General features: G+C 41.4%; 1 protein-coding gene across 1 annotated transcript in view; it reads left to right on the top strand.

The window, feature by feature from the left end:
* Positions 1–766: 766 nt before the first annotated feature.
* LOC127527136 (E3 ubiquitin/ISG15 ligase TRIM25-like) overlaps positions 767–15,372 on the top strand; it is a 57,110-nt gene continuing 42,504 nt past the window's right edge. Inside the window, exons 1-3 of the mRNA XM_051924798.1 lie at positions 767–1,345; positions 4,302–4,397; positions 8,110–8,343. Of these exons, the coding sequence (XP_051780758.1) occupies positions 767–1,345; positions 4,302–4,397; positions 8,110–8,343 (909 nt within the window). The remainder of the gene's footprint in view (positions 1,346–4,301; positions 4,398–8,109; positions 8,344–15,372) is intronic.

The raw sequence follows: 15,372 nt of genomic DNA, 5'->3' as shown, positions 1-15,372 counted from the left end.
GCTGCCTCCCATGCACACGTGTGTGACAACAGTAAAAAGGAATTTAAAACTTTATTATCCTTAACTCTGTTTCATTTAGAACATAAATGTTCTTAACATCTTCATTAAGAAAAAAATATATATGGACAAGAATCAAACAAAACGTAGAAGGCAAGCGTGCTCACCATCACCCCACCATCTCACCCAGCATGCTGCTGTTTCTCTGTCTCGGTTCTCTGACTCCAAAGTGCACCCCAATAAATAACTAATCCACATAAATAATCCACTCTAAAATGCAGTGCTTGTGGACAATACAAACACTTCAGCAGAAGTTAAAAAGCCCAGTCTAAATCCATGCAGATATCGACTCCTGTTCCATTTCTTCCAGCCCAGCACATCTTTCTCCAGCCGTCTCCCCAGTTCACCACATCGGCCTTTCTCAGCTGGCGGAGACCCCTCTCAGCTCTCTGCCCAGGCTCCTTTGATCCACTGACCGATGACCTGCAGAATGTCGATGGAAAACAGCTGAGCCAACAATCCACTCACCTGACCACCAACATCCCGCAGCAACGCCGCCTCACCGTGAAGCTCCCACTCCCACACACACAGCATCACAAACCCCCTCCCACTACAAACAGCGTCCGAGTACACATCTGATAAAACTGTTACATGAACAGACTCCCCAGCACTGATCCTAATGTTTGTCTCTTCAGATGTCCCCTCTCTCTGCTCTCGGGTTCGTTTGTCTAACTGATTCTCTCTTCCTGCCTCCCCTCTGACAGAGACGATGGCCGAAGCCCTGCTGTTTGTAACACAGGATGACTTCACCTGCTCAATCTGTGTGGAGACCCTGACTGACCCCATTGCCATCCCGTGTGGTGACAGTTTTTGTATGCAGTGCCTCACTGACTACTGGGATCTAAGACAAGAGTGCAGATGTCCTCAGTGCAGAAGGACCTTCACTACGAGGCCTGAGCTGCACATAAACACAGTGCTGAATGACGTGGTGAAGAAAATAAAGAAGCAGACACTCAGTCCTCTTCTGTATCCGAGTGATGACGGCCCTGGAGACTTGGAGTGTGACATCTGTACTAGGAAGACGTCCAGAGCAGTGAAGTCCTGTCTGACCTGCATGGTCTCCTACTGTCAGTTTCACCTGCAGCCCCACTTTGAAATAGCGGCCTTGAAGCACCACAAGCTGACTGATCCAGTTAGAAATCTGAAGGAGGAGATCTGTGCGAAACATCAGAAGAGTCTGGAGATATTCTGTAAAACTGATGAGACGTGCATCTGTGTGATGTGTGTGGTGAATGAACACAATGGGCATAGAATGGCGGAACTGGAGAGAGAGAGAGAGGAACAACAGGTGAGTGGGGTCTAGTGTTTAATAAAAAAAATGAAACCAAAGACGTTAAGGGACTTCTAGCAGTAGTTTGACAGAGACATCTAGGCATCCATTTGAGGAGAATAATTGTTCTTGTCTATGATGGTAGGGACCTGGAGTCTATTCTGGTGAGACTGTGCAGGAGACATAATGTGTCTGATGGTGGAATTTATTAGAGTGCAGGAACACTTTGGAAATCAGAGTTCAGAGAAATGTGTGCATGATGTACAGTTTGGAGCTTTACATATTATAACTGTGGTTCATCGAGAGAAAGATGGAATGACACCACGTAATTAACAGATGTGGAAGAGACAGACAGACAGACAGACAGACAGACAGACAGACAGACAGACAGACAGACAGACAGACAGACAGATAGATAGATAGATAGATAGATAGATAGATAGATAGATAGATAGATAGATAGATAGATAGATAGATAGATAGATATGAAAGGTACTCTATAATAGATGAGTAGGTAGGTAGATAGATAGCACTTTGTTTGTTGTAATGGGAAATTTAGTTTTTAGAGAAAATCAAAAAATATAGAAATAGAACAGAAATAAACCTCACAAACAGACACAAAAATTACAAAAAAAGACAAAAACTGTGTATTACGGTTGGTGTAAAGGAGCCCCTTGACACACTTGTGCTGAATATTTGGTTGGCTGAATGTCCTCATGTTGGTGCAGCGTTGTTCATAATGGCGCTCAGCTTTGTCTTCATTCTCGCCTCCTCTACGACCTCCAAGGGTCCTGAGTTTCTCCCATAACTGTGCCTGCCTTCTTGATCAGTTTGTAGAAGTGATGTCCTTGAAGTGATGTTGCCAAACAGCCTACCACACTGGCCATCACAGAGTTGTAGAAGATGTGAAGGATGTCACCTTCTACATTGAAGGAACAAGGTCTCCTAAAGAAAACTGCTCTGCCCTTTCTTCTCTAGTTACTCCGTGTTCCAAGACCAGTCCAACCTGTAATTGATGTGGACCCCCAAGTACTTGTAGGAGTGGACCGCCTCTACATCCACTTGAATGGTGACATAGAGGCTCTCTGGTGCAGTGAAGGTCAATAACCAGTTCCTTGATTTTACTGGTGTTTAGATGCTGACAATTCTTCCCCTGACTCCATTCCTGTGATTCATCCCCCTTATCAATACACTCCATAAGTGCAGAATCAGCTGAGAATTTGAGCAGGTGACTTGATCTGCTGTTATGTTTCTAGTCAGAGGTGTACAGTGACTAGTAATGGAGACAGGCCTGTTCACATGGTGGTCTGCCTGACAGACAGTCCATCATCCAGGACCCCACAGACTCACCCACCTGCATATCTCTGAGCTGACCCCTTAACATGGATGGCAGAATCATATTTAAGGTGCTGGAGAAATCAAAACACATAATCCTCACAGCGCTGCCAGGTGAGAATAAGCCTTGTGGAGCAGACAGATAACTGCGTCCTCCACTCCAACCGTTGTTAGGTCAACTGCAGTGGGTCCAGGTGGTCTAAAACAAGAAGTCTTGCATAGTCCGGGACCAGCCTCTCAAAGGTCATCGTGATGTCAGACATAAGGACCACTGGTGTGTAGTTTGTCGATGAAGAGGCGTTTGCCTTCTTTGGAACAGGAACGATGCAGGTGTCCCACAGCAGTGGCACTTTCTGGACCCTTAGGGATAAACTGAACAGGTCTAGGAGTCCATGTTTGTGTCTTATTGTGGGCTGTGTACTGTCCAGCCATGTTGAATTTCCAAAGGACATTTATTAATACACATCAGTACGATGGCTACTTATGAAATAAAATATTTGCTTGAATGTTTTGCATTTAGGGTTTTGTTTGGTATTTAGCCTTTTGATTTGCGTATTTTTATGTCCTGTTTAGTATGTAACGATATTTCGGATATTTTGATATAATATGTAACTATATTTTTGATATTTTGGCATTGACTCCATCTTTATTGTCTTTTTTAACTGAGTTTATTTCTCCAACACGTTTCATTCATCATGTCATTTGGTGTTTCATGTTAAACTTTCTAAAACTCCTCAGCCTTACCTGGACTAGCATGTGTCACAGACAGCCCTTCTGACAAGACCACCTTGTCTGTTCTGCCCCTAATCTTAGCACCCCTGTCAGCCTACCCATACTGTTGCCTTTGTTCAGACATGGATAATGAAAACTGAATTCATGAAAACTCTAACAGCCTATCCACGTGTCCAAAGTGGACGAACACCTCCGAAACAAGAAAACAACACACCATATCTGTCACTGGAGAACACCTGTGTACCCCGGTGTAGCCCATTGGCACATGGGGTCCATGGATGTAGAATGGCATTTGTGATTCATGAAATGTCCTTCTGCTGCTCTGAGCTCTCCTCCACATCTCTAGCAGGCTCTCTTGTCCTTGTGTATTCTTCATGACCTCCTTGTATACCACTGACTGATTTGCACCTTTGTAACCCCCCGGCTTGTCTTGAAGGCCTTGCTCATCTTTATTGACCGTTTTCATTATGTAAAGCACTTTGAGCTACTTTTTGTATGAAAATGTGCTATATAAATAAATGTTGTTGTTGTTGTTGTTGTTGTCTCAGTTGCCAGTTCAAGTCTTCAGTACTTTCATAGCCGTCAATTTGGCCATCGCTAGTAATTGATGCTGAAGGTGGTCCTCTTTCACGACCAAAAGCAGCCCACCATACAGTAATTGGTTTCCTTATCTTTATCATTGAAATTTGAGTTTGTTAACTTTCAGCTGTCTTATTTCTTGAATTCATTTTTAAGAGGTGTTCGTTTTCTCTACGTTTTATTTCTGATGTGTTTTTCTTTTTTTTGATGCTGCTCATGATTTGTTGTCTGGTTTATCTGAGCTCAGTACATTGATCTTCAGACAGAATGTGAATCTGAAAGTTCATTCTCACAAGACCACCGCGTGTCTTCATGTGTGTCCAAACAGAAAGAGCTGGGGGCGATACATAGAGACATCAGGAGGAGAGTCAAGAAGAGCAAGAAGAAACAAAAGAAGATAAGGGGGGCGGTGAAGCAGATGAAGGTGAGTGGAATTAAAATGACATTTCATTTGAATAAAAGAGAAATAAATGAAACATAGAAGAGAGTAATAACATGTAGGGAGGGAGATGGAGAGAAGAATTTGTGTTGTGTCCTTCATAGCATGTCACTGTCCTCCATGATCTTCTATTCATTTGTGGTTCAGTTCAGACAGTGTGACCCCAACGTCCTTTGGATTTTCATCCACACTTTCATTTTCACCCCCTAACATGAACTCAAACTGCAGGTTGGCACAGGTGTTCTGAAGGAGATCAGTGGGCACAACCTTCCTTTTTGGCCGTTTCTAGTTCATTTTTCACAATTTTGTTTGACTCCATAACTTAAGGTGTTCCAGTGGTAGAGTGAGTGCAGTTTCGATTGTTGATTGTTCTTCAGACATTTGAGACGTCTTAAAAACGTCCTTACATATGAATCACAAAGACTCTAAAATATCAGTTTCCTCAGTAAACCGCTTGCCAGTTCCATGTCCCAGCTCAGTTCTGCTGCCTCACATATCTGGTGTCCTCCATCGGTGGTCCTTGTGCAGTTTGTGTTTTCTTTCTGTTATTTGTGGGTTTTCTTCCTTTGTTAATTGACAGCAACTCTATATCAGTCCATTATGATTGTGATGAGGGGTCTGTGTGGCCCTGGGTTTGACTGGCACACTATCCAGGGTTGCTTCTTGACAAGTTGAATTTTTGAGAAGGTGTTCATCCGGAACTTTTCACTTAAACTTTAACAAACTAATTTATTCAGCACAGACTCAACATTAAAGAGTTCAGTGCCATTGTGTTTGTTTAAAGTACTAAATATGGAAGGTTCAGACCACAGGGGCGTATCATCAGTTCAGAAAAAATGTCATTCAACAGGCCAATTAAGAGACGGATGAACTGAGTGGAGGTGACAGTCGAGGAACAGCAAATGAGCGGAGGAGGACAGCCATCCTGACAGACAGACAGACCACCAGAGTGGTTTAGGCCTTTATGCTCGTCTGCTCTTGCGGATTCTTTATAAAATTGCTGCATCGTAGTAAAATATGAAATTCCCCATCTAAGCCCAAGCCGACAGCTCACTAACACTTGTGGCGGACGGCCGGGTCCCATGCCCGGCCGGGATGCCCTTTTGATGTGTATTCAGGGGGAGCAGCCCTGGATGGTGCAGTACCTCCCTCTGGATGCTGGATGGCTGCCCCCCTGGGTTGGAACAGTGCTTCAGTTTCTTTCAGGGCTTTATGGGAGATGGAGTTCTCCTCAGCCCTGTTGGGATCTGGGGTGGCCGCCAGGGGGCATGGCATGGGTCCCTGAGCCCAGCTGGACTAATCTTCAGCCCCACCCGGGAGTGCAACCGGAAACAGGTGATCAAGCACCTGGAGCACTTTCTGGTGGGCCATAAAATGAGCCAGCAACCACCACTCAATGACCAGAGTCGGGTGGAAGGAGGACAAAGTTGTGGAGGAGTGGTGGTGAATGAGAGAGGAGTGTTTTTGACTTTAGTGTTTAGGCTTGGGACTGTGTTGTACCTGTGGTATTCACGGGGAAGACAGGCCCCACAGGTGAAGAAAAATAAAACTCTTTATTTTATACGTGCCTCCCATGTCAAGTCTGTATATAGCGCCTTTCTTACACATATTTCTGAGACATTTCTTTAAGACTTGATTCCATTGATTTACATGTAATGAATGTTAAACTAGCATAGGGTTCAAATGTAACTCATTCAGACCCCTTTGTTCTGCAGCAAAATTTCAGACACGCGTTAAATCTCCTAATGTCTTCAGCCTTACCTGGACTGGTGTGTATCACAGGTAGAGCTTCTGAGGTGACCACTTTGTCAGTTCTCCTCTCCAGTTTAACACTAAACTCTTTGAATTTGCATCACACAACTGATAAGTCTGACCTTATGTATGTCATTTGTTGCATCCTGGACAATGACAAGTGAGCCACCAAAGACCCATCCACATAGGACTCGTACCTGTGCACCAGTAAATCTAAACCTTCAGCCCCAGGATGAAACCTGCACCTCAGTTTCACCCGGTGATTCAGTCCTGGCCTTCACTTCTTTTCTCTCTTTGTGTGCTGCTTTGGATGTGTCAGTTGGGACGTCTCATTCTTACCAACCGCCTGCTCCCTAACACCGCTGCTCACACATGGCCTGATTTCATGTCCTCCCTCCTTAAATGATCTCTTACCCATTCACTACCCTGCTAGAACAAACCCTCCCCTGCTTGACTGAGTGTGATGTAACTGAATTAAATAGCAAACTGTTTCCATACTTGAACGCCTTCTTCCTGCTTCTTCAAATGTCCTCATTGAGGTGTTCTGTTGTCAACTGTGTAAGCTTCTCACGTCAAGAACTGTACAAATCAATCCCTCAGCCTCTATAATATGAGGAACAAGCATGGGTACTGGTGCTGTCCGCCTACAATAATCTTCAGTATTTCAGTTACACTCCAACACCTGAAATGGACAGTCATCCTGGAGCCACCCTCAGGTGACAAATGAAAGAAGAAAAGATAGGAACTAAAATATGACAGCAACAAATGTCATCAATAAATTAGAATGGAAAAAAGTACAGCAAACAGAGATTTAATAAATATGCTAAATAGCCATTAGAATACAAATCTAGAGATAGATATTGAAAATGCGGTAGATCAAAGTCATCCGAAGTGAACAATAATTATTGTTGATTATAATCAGAGTGTCTACTTAAGGAAACGTGAAAGGTCATCCAGTTCATTTAAACTCGCTGGCTGAGCCATGTTGATCTTAGTGATCCAGTCGGCCTCTTTACGTACGTTACAGGAGACTATCGATGTCACCACATTGTGAAGTGGCCTGGTGATCTCTAGCGCCATACATTTCAAAGCTGTAATGGTGTTACACTTTTATAAAATGCCTGCAATGTTCTGTAGAGTTCTCAGGAATGTGGTGTCTGAGTGTCCCACCTAAAGTAATGGACAGGGGCATAATAGTAAGCAGAACACCCTTTCGGTACTGCAGTTTGGTCTGTGATGGATAACAGAAGCAACAAATAATGTTCAGGTTGCAAGGACTGGGGAAAACCTAACAGAAGTGTGAAAACGGAGGTCTGGAGTTAAAAATCCAATTTAAACCCTAAACCAGAACACAACTACTACACACAACTCTCCCCTTATTTTGCACAACTACCTTCCAACATGCAAGATTTTCTCCTTCTCCTCATCCTCTCCTGCTCTGCTCTAGGTCATTGTTGTCCTACTCCACTTTCAGCTCCAGCTTACCCTGCGCCGCAGGAGAGGCTCATTTTAAAGCTGAACTCTCTAGTATTTCCAGAAGGTGACAGGTCTACTCCAGACGCACCTCTGGGTATCAGACAAAATTCCTCAAAGCACAGTGGAGTTGTCCCCCAATACCTCACTCTAGCAGCTCAAACAAACCTCACAATGGCTACCTGTTCAGACTACTTATCCCACACAGCCCTAGGAATGCCCAAATGGGAGCACTGGCAGTGGGATGCCCCCACCTGGCAAATTCAGAGAACATGTTTCCCCAGGAGAAAATCTCTTACTGCCCTTCTATTATTCCACTTTTCTATTAAGGCAAAGAACCATGATCCACCTCAGATGTGATGCCAGCCCATCCAAATGATCCTTTACAACATCTAACTGCCAACAGAAGTGCCCTGTGACTGGTAATTCATGTTAGATAACTTAATTCAGTGTCTTTTCTCCATCCAACTAGATCTCTCTGGACAATGAAGTGGTGGAACATAAGAAAAGCTTTACTGATCTGATTTGCGGTCTTGAAGAAACCCAAGAGAAACTGATTGAGAAGTTCAGAGAACAAAAAAAGATAGAAATGGAGAAGGCTGAAGAAGTCATGGAGAAACTCGAGGGGGAGATCAAGGAGCTGGAGTGTAAAGGTGCTGAGCTGAAGGAGCTTTCGCAGACCAAAGACCACATCCGCTTCCTGCAGGTGAGGTGACACATCATTGGGAATCTGATCAGACAGGGGTGTGTGGCACCTGAGAACATTTAGAGAGAAATTGAAAACATCTGAGGAGTTTGTACAACATGACAAGAACGGACCATTCAGCCCAATGCAGATTGTCTTTTTATACTCACCTAAAATTTCTAATAGGTCTGTTTACAAAAGTCTTTGAGTTGCTGCTTCCATCTGCACCTCAGGATAATTTGTTAGTTTGCCGGAAATTTACGCCTAACTAACTCCATTTTAAAATATAACATCTAATAAAAGATCACACCAACTTTCTTCATATCTTTGAACACTACTGTCAGGTCACTTCCTCACATCTCTGTTCTTAAACTGATGAGACATTCAAGTCCTTCAGCATTTCATCCCAGTTCAGACCCCACAGTCCAGTCTCATCACTCTTCTCTCGACTTTATGTTCTGCCATTAAGTCATTTATCAAACAGGGATACCAAACCGGCACACAATATTCAATATATTTGGACTCCTAGCTCCTGAAACACTACATGGTCTGAGGTGTGTGGACTGCCCTTCTAATTAGTGAGTTCAGCTATTTCAGCCTCCCCATAGACTAACACAGGCTGGAGAATGGGGTGCACTGAAGAGCGTGTGACTTTCAGCATGGCACCGGCATAGGATGCCACATTTAGAACAAGTTGGTTTGCTAAATTGCATCCTTGGTCAAGTGCAAGTGCTGTAAGTGTAAAGTGGACATGTACAAGAGTTAAAAACAACAGCTCAGGTGTAAAGTAGGAGAATACAAAAAATCTGTGATGTAAGGCCAAATGTAAGGCACATAACATATCATCGGTCTTTGGGTGCAGCACTCACTATTGAACTCCAAACTGGCTCAGGAATCAACATCAGCACAGAAACTGTTTCTCTGGAGCTCCACTAAACCATGAGCACTACCAAGTACCAACTGGAGCGGTGTCTGGGGCAGTGGAAACACATACTCTGGAGTGATAGATTATGGTTCACAATCTGGCAGTCTGCTTGGTGAATCTGGTTTGGTGGGTGCCAGGAGTACGCCACCTGGTAACAGTCTGGAGAAGGTCAAAAAAGAAATGTTTTGGAAGAACTTCACTGGCCTTCAAAGGGCTCTGACCTTAACTCTATTGAACAGTTTTGGGATTGAATGGAATGGTGACCTTAAGCCCAGCATTGTCACCAAGCATCTAGGCTGACATTTTTAATGCTTTTGTGAGTGAATCGAAGCAAATCGTGGCAGCCATGTCCCAAAATCCAGTGGAAATTCAGTGGAAAAGAGTGGATGCTAAAACAACAAAGTTGGGCAAGCAACTCCATGTTAATGCCCATAGGTTTAGAATGAGATCTTCAGCAAACACATATGGGTATGATGTGTGGGTGTCCACATTCTTTTGGCCATGCAGTGCATATAGTACATGCATCATGGACACCATATCACCCAACTTTGTCTGGTGAATGGTGATCTCTTCTCAGTTTCACTTTCTAGGTGCAGATCTACTATTGTATAATTATAATAATAATAATTCAACAATTCTAAATGCTGGTGCTGTGCCCCTGTGTATCATATTTGGTTTGCCTGTATGAATGAGTCTATAACAGTGGGCACAGAGAACAGTGACATAAAACTTAACAATAAAACATATTATAACAAGCCACCCTTTGTCACTGGATCTGTGACAAAAAAAAACAATACTTGAAAGTCATATCCACAAATCAAAAGGTACTAGATCCCTCTTTACATTGTAGACATTTCAAAATCATTTGTGGAAATGTGAGGTGTAATACCACTATAGCTTTGTTCATCTAATATCAGCGTAAATATTAACAATGACAAGTTACAGTACATTTGTACAAACAGTTACATTCAACATGGTGTTACTACATAGTGATCATTATATCTCATCAGTTGTATCATAGCATTATAATTCTATATAGCATCTTAATGGATTCCACTATTCTTTGGTACTCATAATATTTCTAAATTCAGTATGTTGCTATACAGTGGTGTGAAAAACTATTTGCCCCCTTCCTGATTTCTTATTCTTTTGCATGTTTGTCACACAAAATGTTTCTGATCATCAAACACATTTAACCATTAGTCAAATATAACACAAGTAAACACAAAATGCAGTTTGTTAATGGTGGTTTTTATTATTTAGGGAGAAAAAAAATTCCAAACCTACATGGCCCTGTGTGAAAAAGTAATTGCCCCCTGAACCTAATAACTGGTTGGGCCACCCTTAGCAGCAATAACTGCAATCAAGCGTTTGCGATAACTTGCAATGAGTCTTTTACAGCGCTCTGGAGGAATTTTAGCCCACTCATCTTTGCAAAATTGTTGTAATTCAGCTTTATTTGAGGGTTTTCTAGCATGAACCGCCTTTTTAAGGTCATGCCATAGCATCTCAATTGGATTCAGGTCAGGACTTTGACTAGGCCACTCCAAAGTCTTCATTTTGTTTTTCTTCAGCCATTCAGAGGTGGATTTGCTGGTGTGTTTTGGGTCATTGTCCTGTTGCAGCACCCAAGATCGCTTCAGCTTGAGTTGACGAACAGATGGCCGGACATTCTCCTTCAGGATTTTTTGGTAGACAGTAGAATTCATGGTTCCATCTATCACATCAAGCCTTCCAGGTCCTGAAGCAGCAAAACAACCCCAGACCATCACACTACCACCACCATATTTTACTGTTGGTATGATGTTCTTTTTCTGAAATGCTGTGTTCCTTTTACGCCAGATGTAACGGGACATTTGCCTTCCAAAAAGTTCATCAGTCCACAAGGTATTTTCCCAAAAGTCTTGGCAATCATTGAGATGTTTCTTAGCAAAATTGAGACGAGCCCTAATGTTCTTTTTGCTTAACAGTGGTTTGCGTCTTGGAAATCTGCCATGCAGGCCGTTTTTGCCCAGTCTCTTTCTTATGGTGGAGTCGTGAACACTGACCTTAATTGAGGCAAGTGAGGCCTGCAGTTCTTTAGACGTTGTCCTGGGGTCTTTTGTGACCTCTCGGATGAGTCGTCTCTGCGCTCTTGGGGTAATTTTGGTCGGCCTTCCACTCCTGGGAAGGTTCACCACTGTTCCATGTTTTTGCCATTTGTGGATAATGGCTCTCACTGTGGTTCGCTGGAGTCCCAAAGCTTTAGAAATGGCTTTATAACCTTTACCAGACTGATAGATCTCAATTACTTCTGTTCTCATTTGTTCCTGAATTTCTTTGGATCTTGGCATGATGTCTAGCTTTTGAGGTGCTTTTGGTCTACTTCTCTGTGTCAGGCAGCTCCTATTTAAGTGATTTCTTGATTGAAACAGGTGTGGCAGTAATCAGGCCTGGGGGTGGCTACGGAAATTGAACTCAGGTGTGATACACCACAGTTAGGTTATTTTTTAACAAGGGGGCAATTACTTTTTCACACAGGGCCATGTAGGTTTGGATTTTTTTTCTCCCTAAATAATAAACACCATCATTTAAAAACTGCATTTTGTGTTTACTTGTGTTATATTTGACTAATGGTTAAATGTGTTTGATGATCAGAAACATTTTGTGTGACAAACATGCAAAAGAATAAGAAATCAGGAAGGGGGCAAATAGTTTTTCACACCACTGTATGTACCCCACCCTTTGGTGTCTGATCCCTTGTTATAAGTTATAATAGTTGTAACATAACTCATATGCTATTCTGGATCGATTGCTATGATTATTACTTGTTCTTGAACTAGTATTATTGCATAATTGTACATTATTTATATCCTTCCCAACTTCACTATTGGATGTTTTATTCCCATTCAATTTTACAATTTAAACATTACTGGTGGTTAATTATGCATATCCTCATACCTTTGAGCCCCTCTTATAACATTTTCAAGTCTATCTCTAAGCTTTCTATATTCATGCCTTGTCCATCCCAATGGTTTGTAGATAAAGTCTTTTGCTTGGTGGCTTTGCAGATTCTTCTGTACAAATGTATGACTGTTTCAGGAAACTAAAATCTTTCACTATTGTTGGAAATAAGAAAATGTAAACAGTCCTGTTGCCATTAGAGAGCTCATGAGATGCACACATGGTGACTGTCCATTTTTTGCAGAGGAACACTTCCCTCTAGGCTTGCCCTGCATTCAGTAGTCATTCATGGGAGCCTTCAACAGCTGTCATCTCACTTCAGTGGCATTTTACAGCCTGTTTCTGTTAGCTTCCATATAACTTAGTTTTGCAGCAAAAATGTCTGCACACAGCATGGCTTCAAACCTACTCAGCTGGACAATCTTTCTTTGCTTCTGCACTTCTTCCACTCTGGAAAAGCAAATCATTTCTTCACCAGCTATTATCAGGTATGTGCAGCAGTTCAAAAATCATTAGTACAGTCTTTTTTAAATCTTCATTTCGTATAACACCACCTTCTCGTCATTGATAAAACTTTTTACCACTGGCTTGGAGAGACTTTGGCACCATTAAATTGAGTGGCCAAAACTAAAATACTTGCTAGGCTAAAATAAAAGAAGGGTGAAAAGTAGAGCAAATACATAACATAAAACAATTCTTTATCAATCATATGTATAATATAATGCAGCACTATTAATGGCAATTCTAGACCCGTAGTTCTCAGTTTCATATCATAAATAACAGTTAGAGATAAATTAAATATGACAAATTATTACATTTAAACTAGGCTAATGAAAATGTTTCTTCAGTAGAATAATACACTAATCAAAATTAAAAGATTACATCAGTTATACATTACAGGATGTTACATAGTTGAACTTTGAGTGTTTTCATTTTTGTCTAAACAAAAATCTTACAATGTCTAATACCATAGAACAAACTGTAGCTTATCTTAATCAAGAGAAATCTTTTAAATATCTTTAAAATATTACAACAGCACAGTTCATATAGACTAATGGTTCTAATGTATAACTGAACATTCTATTTAGCTAAGTGCATTATCACTGAGCATTGACCTTAATATATTGATATAATAACAAATCTTCATAAAATTAATCACTTACAGAGACAAATCAATACATGCATTCAATTCTAATACATTTTGTAATTACTGAAGTGATAATAATAATCATTTGTTATACATCAAATTATATAAACCCTCTATACTGTTTTTATATGAAGACTAGAGAAATAAATCAGTCAAGTTTAAAAATAGGAACATTTTAACCTTTCTTACACTTGCACTAATCAGCATGCAAGGAAAATAATTCCAATCACTGCTGTTCATTAATCTATGATTGATAAACATTCACCACCCTTTGGTCAGATTATTTAATTTCTCTGCCCAAACTTGTTATTAAGCTATGTCTTGCAGCTTTGTATAGGAATAAAATAATTTGTGTTTCATATGGTTTTGATGAATCTGTAGGAAAAAAACAACATCTATAGGCCTGAGTTATATTTTATGCTTATAATACTTTTCTTGAAATTCAGATTTTAAATTCTTACTCTTTAACTGACTGTGTGACTGGCTGTCTTTTTGCCTCGCAAGGGCATGGGTCATCTATTTAAACCTGCATCTGTTTGTAGGCTTCAAAAACATTCCAGGCTTCACTTAACCTTAAACACAGCCCGCATTATCAATATTCTTATGATCACTTTTCTCAACTTTAATTGCTAACATTTTTAGATAGTACATGTATTACTAAAACAATTAAATTTGAATATGATTCCCGATTATGTTATTACTAGGGGGCTTTGCCCCCTGCTCGCTTCGCTCGCCAACCCCCCATGTATGGTTTTCCAGATACACACTTTTAAGATTGTTGCTATTTCATTAATTTCACTTTTATTTCAGAAGTTACGTAAAAACAATATGTGAAATCCTTCGAGTCCCAATGTGGTGAATCTTTTAAATGAGGTCTGTAACAGATGTGTTTAACGACTTTGTACCATAATTCAGGATAGGTTTTGCAATTTCAGTACAGACAAAGCGATCCACATCATCAGCAGTTAATAATTTTTTTGGAATGCGGTAAAACACATTTTTGAAATTTTCTGACTTAAACTTCAAAGCCTTATAATATTTACATACTTCTGACATATCACCTGTGTCCATATATTTGATTACTATTCGCCTTTTAGTTATTTCTCAGAGTAATAATTTCTCGTTGTTTGCGCTAATGCAATGTTTGCTTTCGTTTTTTGACCCTGTCGTTTGTTTCTGCTTTCATATTCTGTATCTTGCTCTGAATGTGTTTCGTGCTTACGTTCTTGTTTGAGTCTTTTGAATTCCAGTTTACATTATCTCCAACCTGCTCTGCATGTGTTTGGCCTCCTTGCTTTATAACCTCATTATGACGTTTTACTTTGTTTTCTACTCTGTCTTTCGCCTACCCCTGGAGTTTTGGACCCGTGCCTGCTGTGCCTCCGTAGTTTCCGACACGCGTTGTAGGCACCTGCATTGTTTTGAATCTGTGCTTGCCTTGCTTCTGTGGTTTGAGACGCGCGTTGTAGGCGTCCACGTTCATTGTATGCGTCTATGTGGGCTCGTTTCTGTAGCTCTGCGTTGTAGGTGCCCACGTGTATTGTTGTTATCCATGCGGGCTTGTTTTTGTAGCTTCGTTTGTGGAGCTGTATAGTTTTGGAGACGTGATCGTGACTCCAGTAGTTCTCCGTTGTGTACCGTTAGTAAAATGAATAATTGCACTTACTGTTAATACGGAGCGATTTCTGTGGTTGTACTGTCAATAATGCATCACTGTAATGTGAGGGTGACGTACATTTAATATGGAGCATTCGCCCGTGTCACTCTGGGGCCCCCCACTGTTAATACGGAGCTCCTTCCGTAGTATTATGCAGTGCATTGTGGACCACTGTGGACTCCGTAGTGTTTCCCGTTTCACTTTGTATCTGCCCGTGCCTGCTTTGCCTCCGCAGTTTGAGACGCGCGTTAGTTGTTGAGCTGTTTGGTTTTGGAGCCGAGACAGTTTTGCATCAGTTGTTTCAGACGCACATACGTACTATCTCGGGTTTGATTTGTGAACCTTCGCGTTGATTCCTCTTGGCATGTACCTGCTTCC

Source organism: Erpetoichthys calabaricus, chromosome 3, assembly GCF_900747795.2.
Source record: "Erpetoichthys calabaricus chromosome 3, fErpCal1.3, whole genome shotgun sequence".
NCBI lineage: Eukaryota > Metazoa > Chordata > Cladistia > Polypteriformes > Polypteridae > Erpetoichthys > Erpetoichthys calabaricus.
Note: the sequence above shows the minus strand (reverse complement) of the source record. Positions and strands in the feature narration are given on the sequence as shown.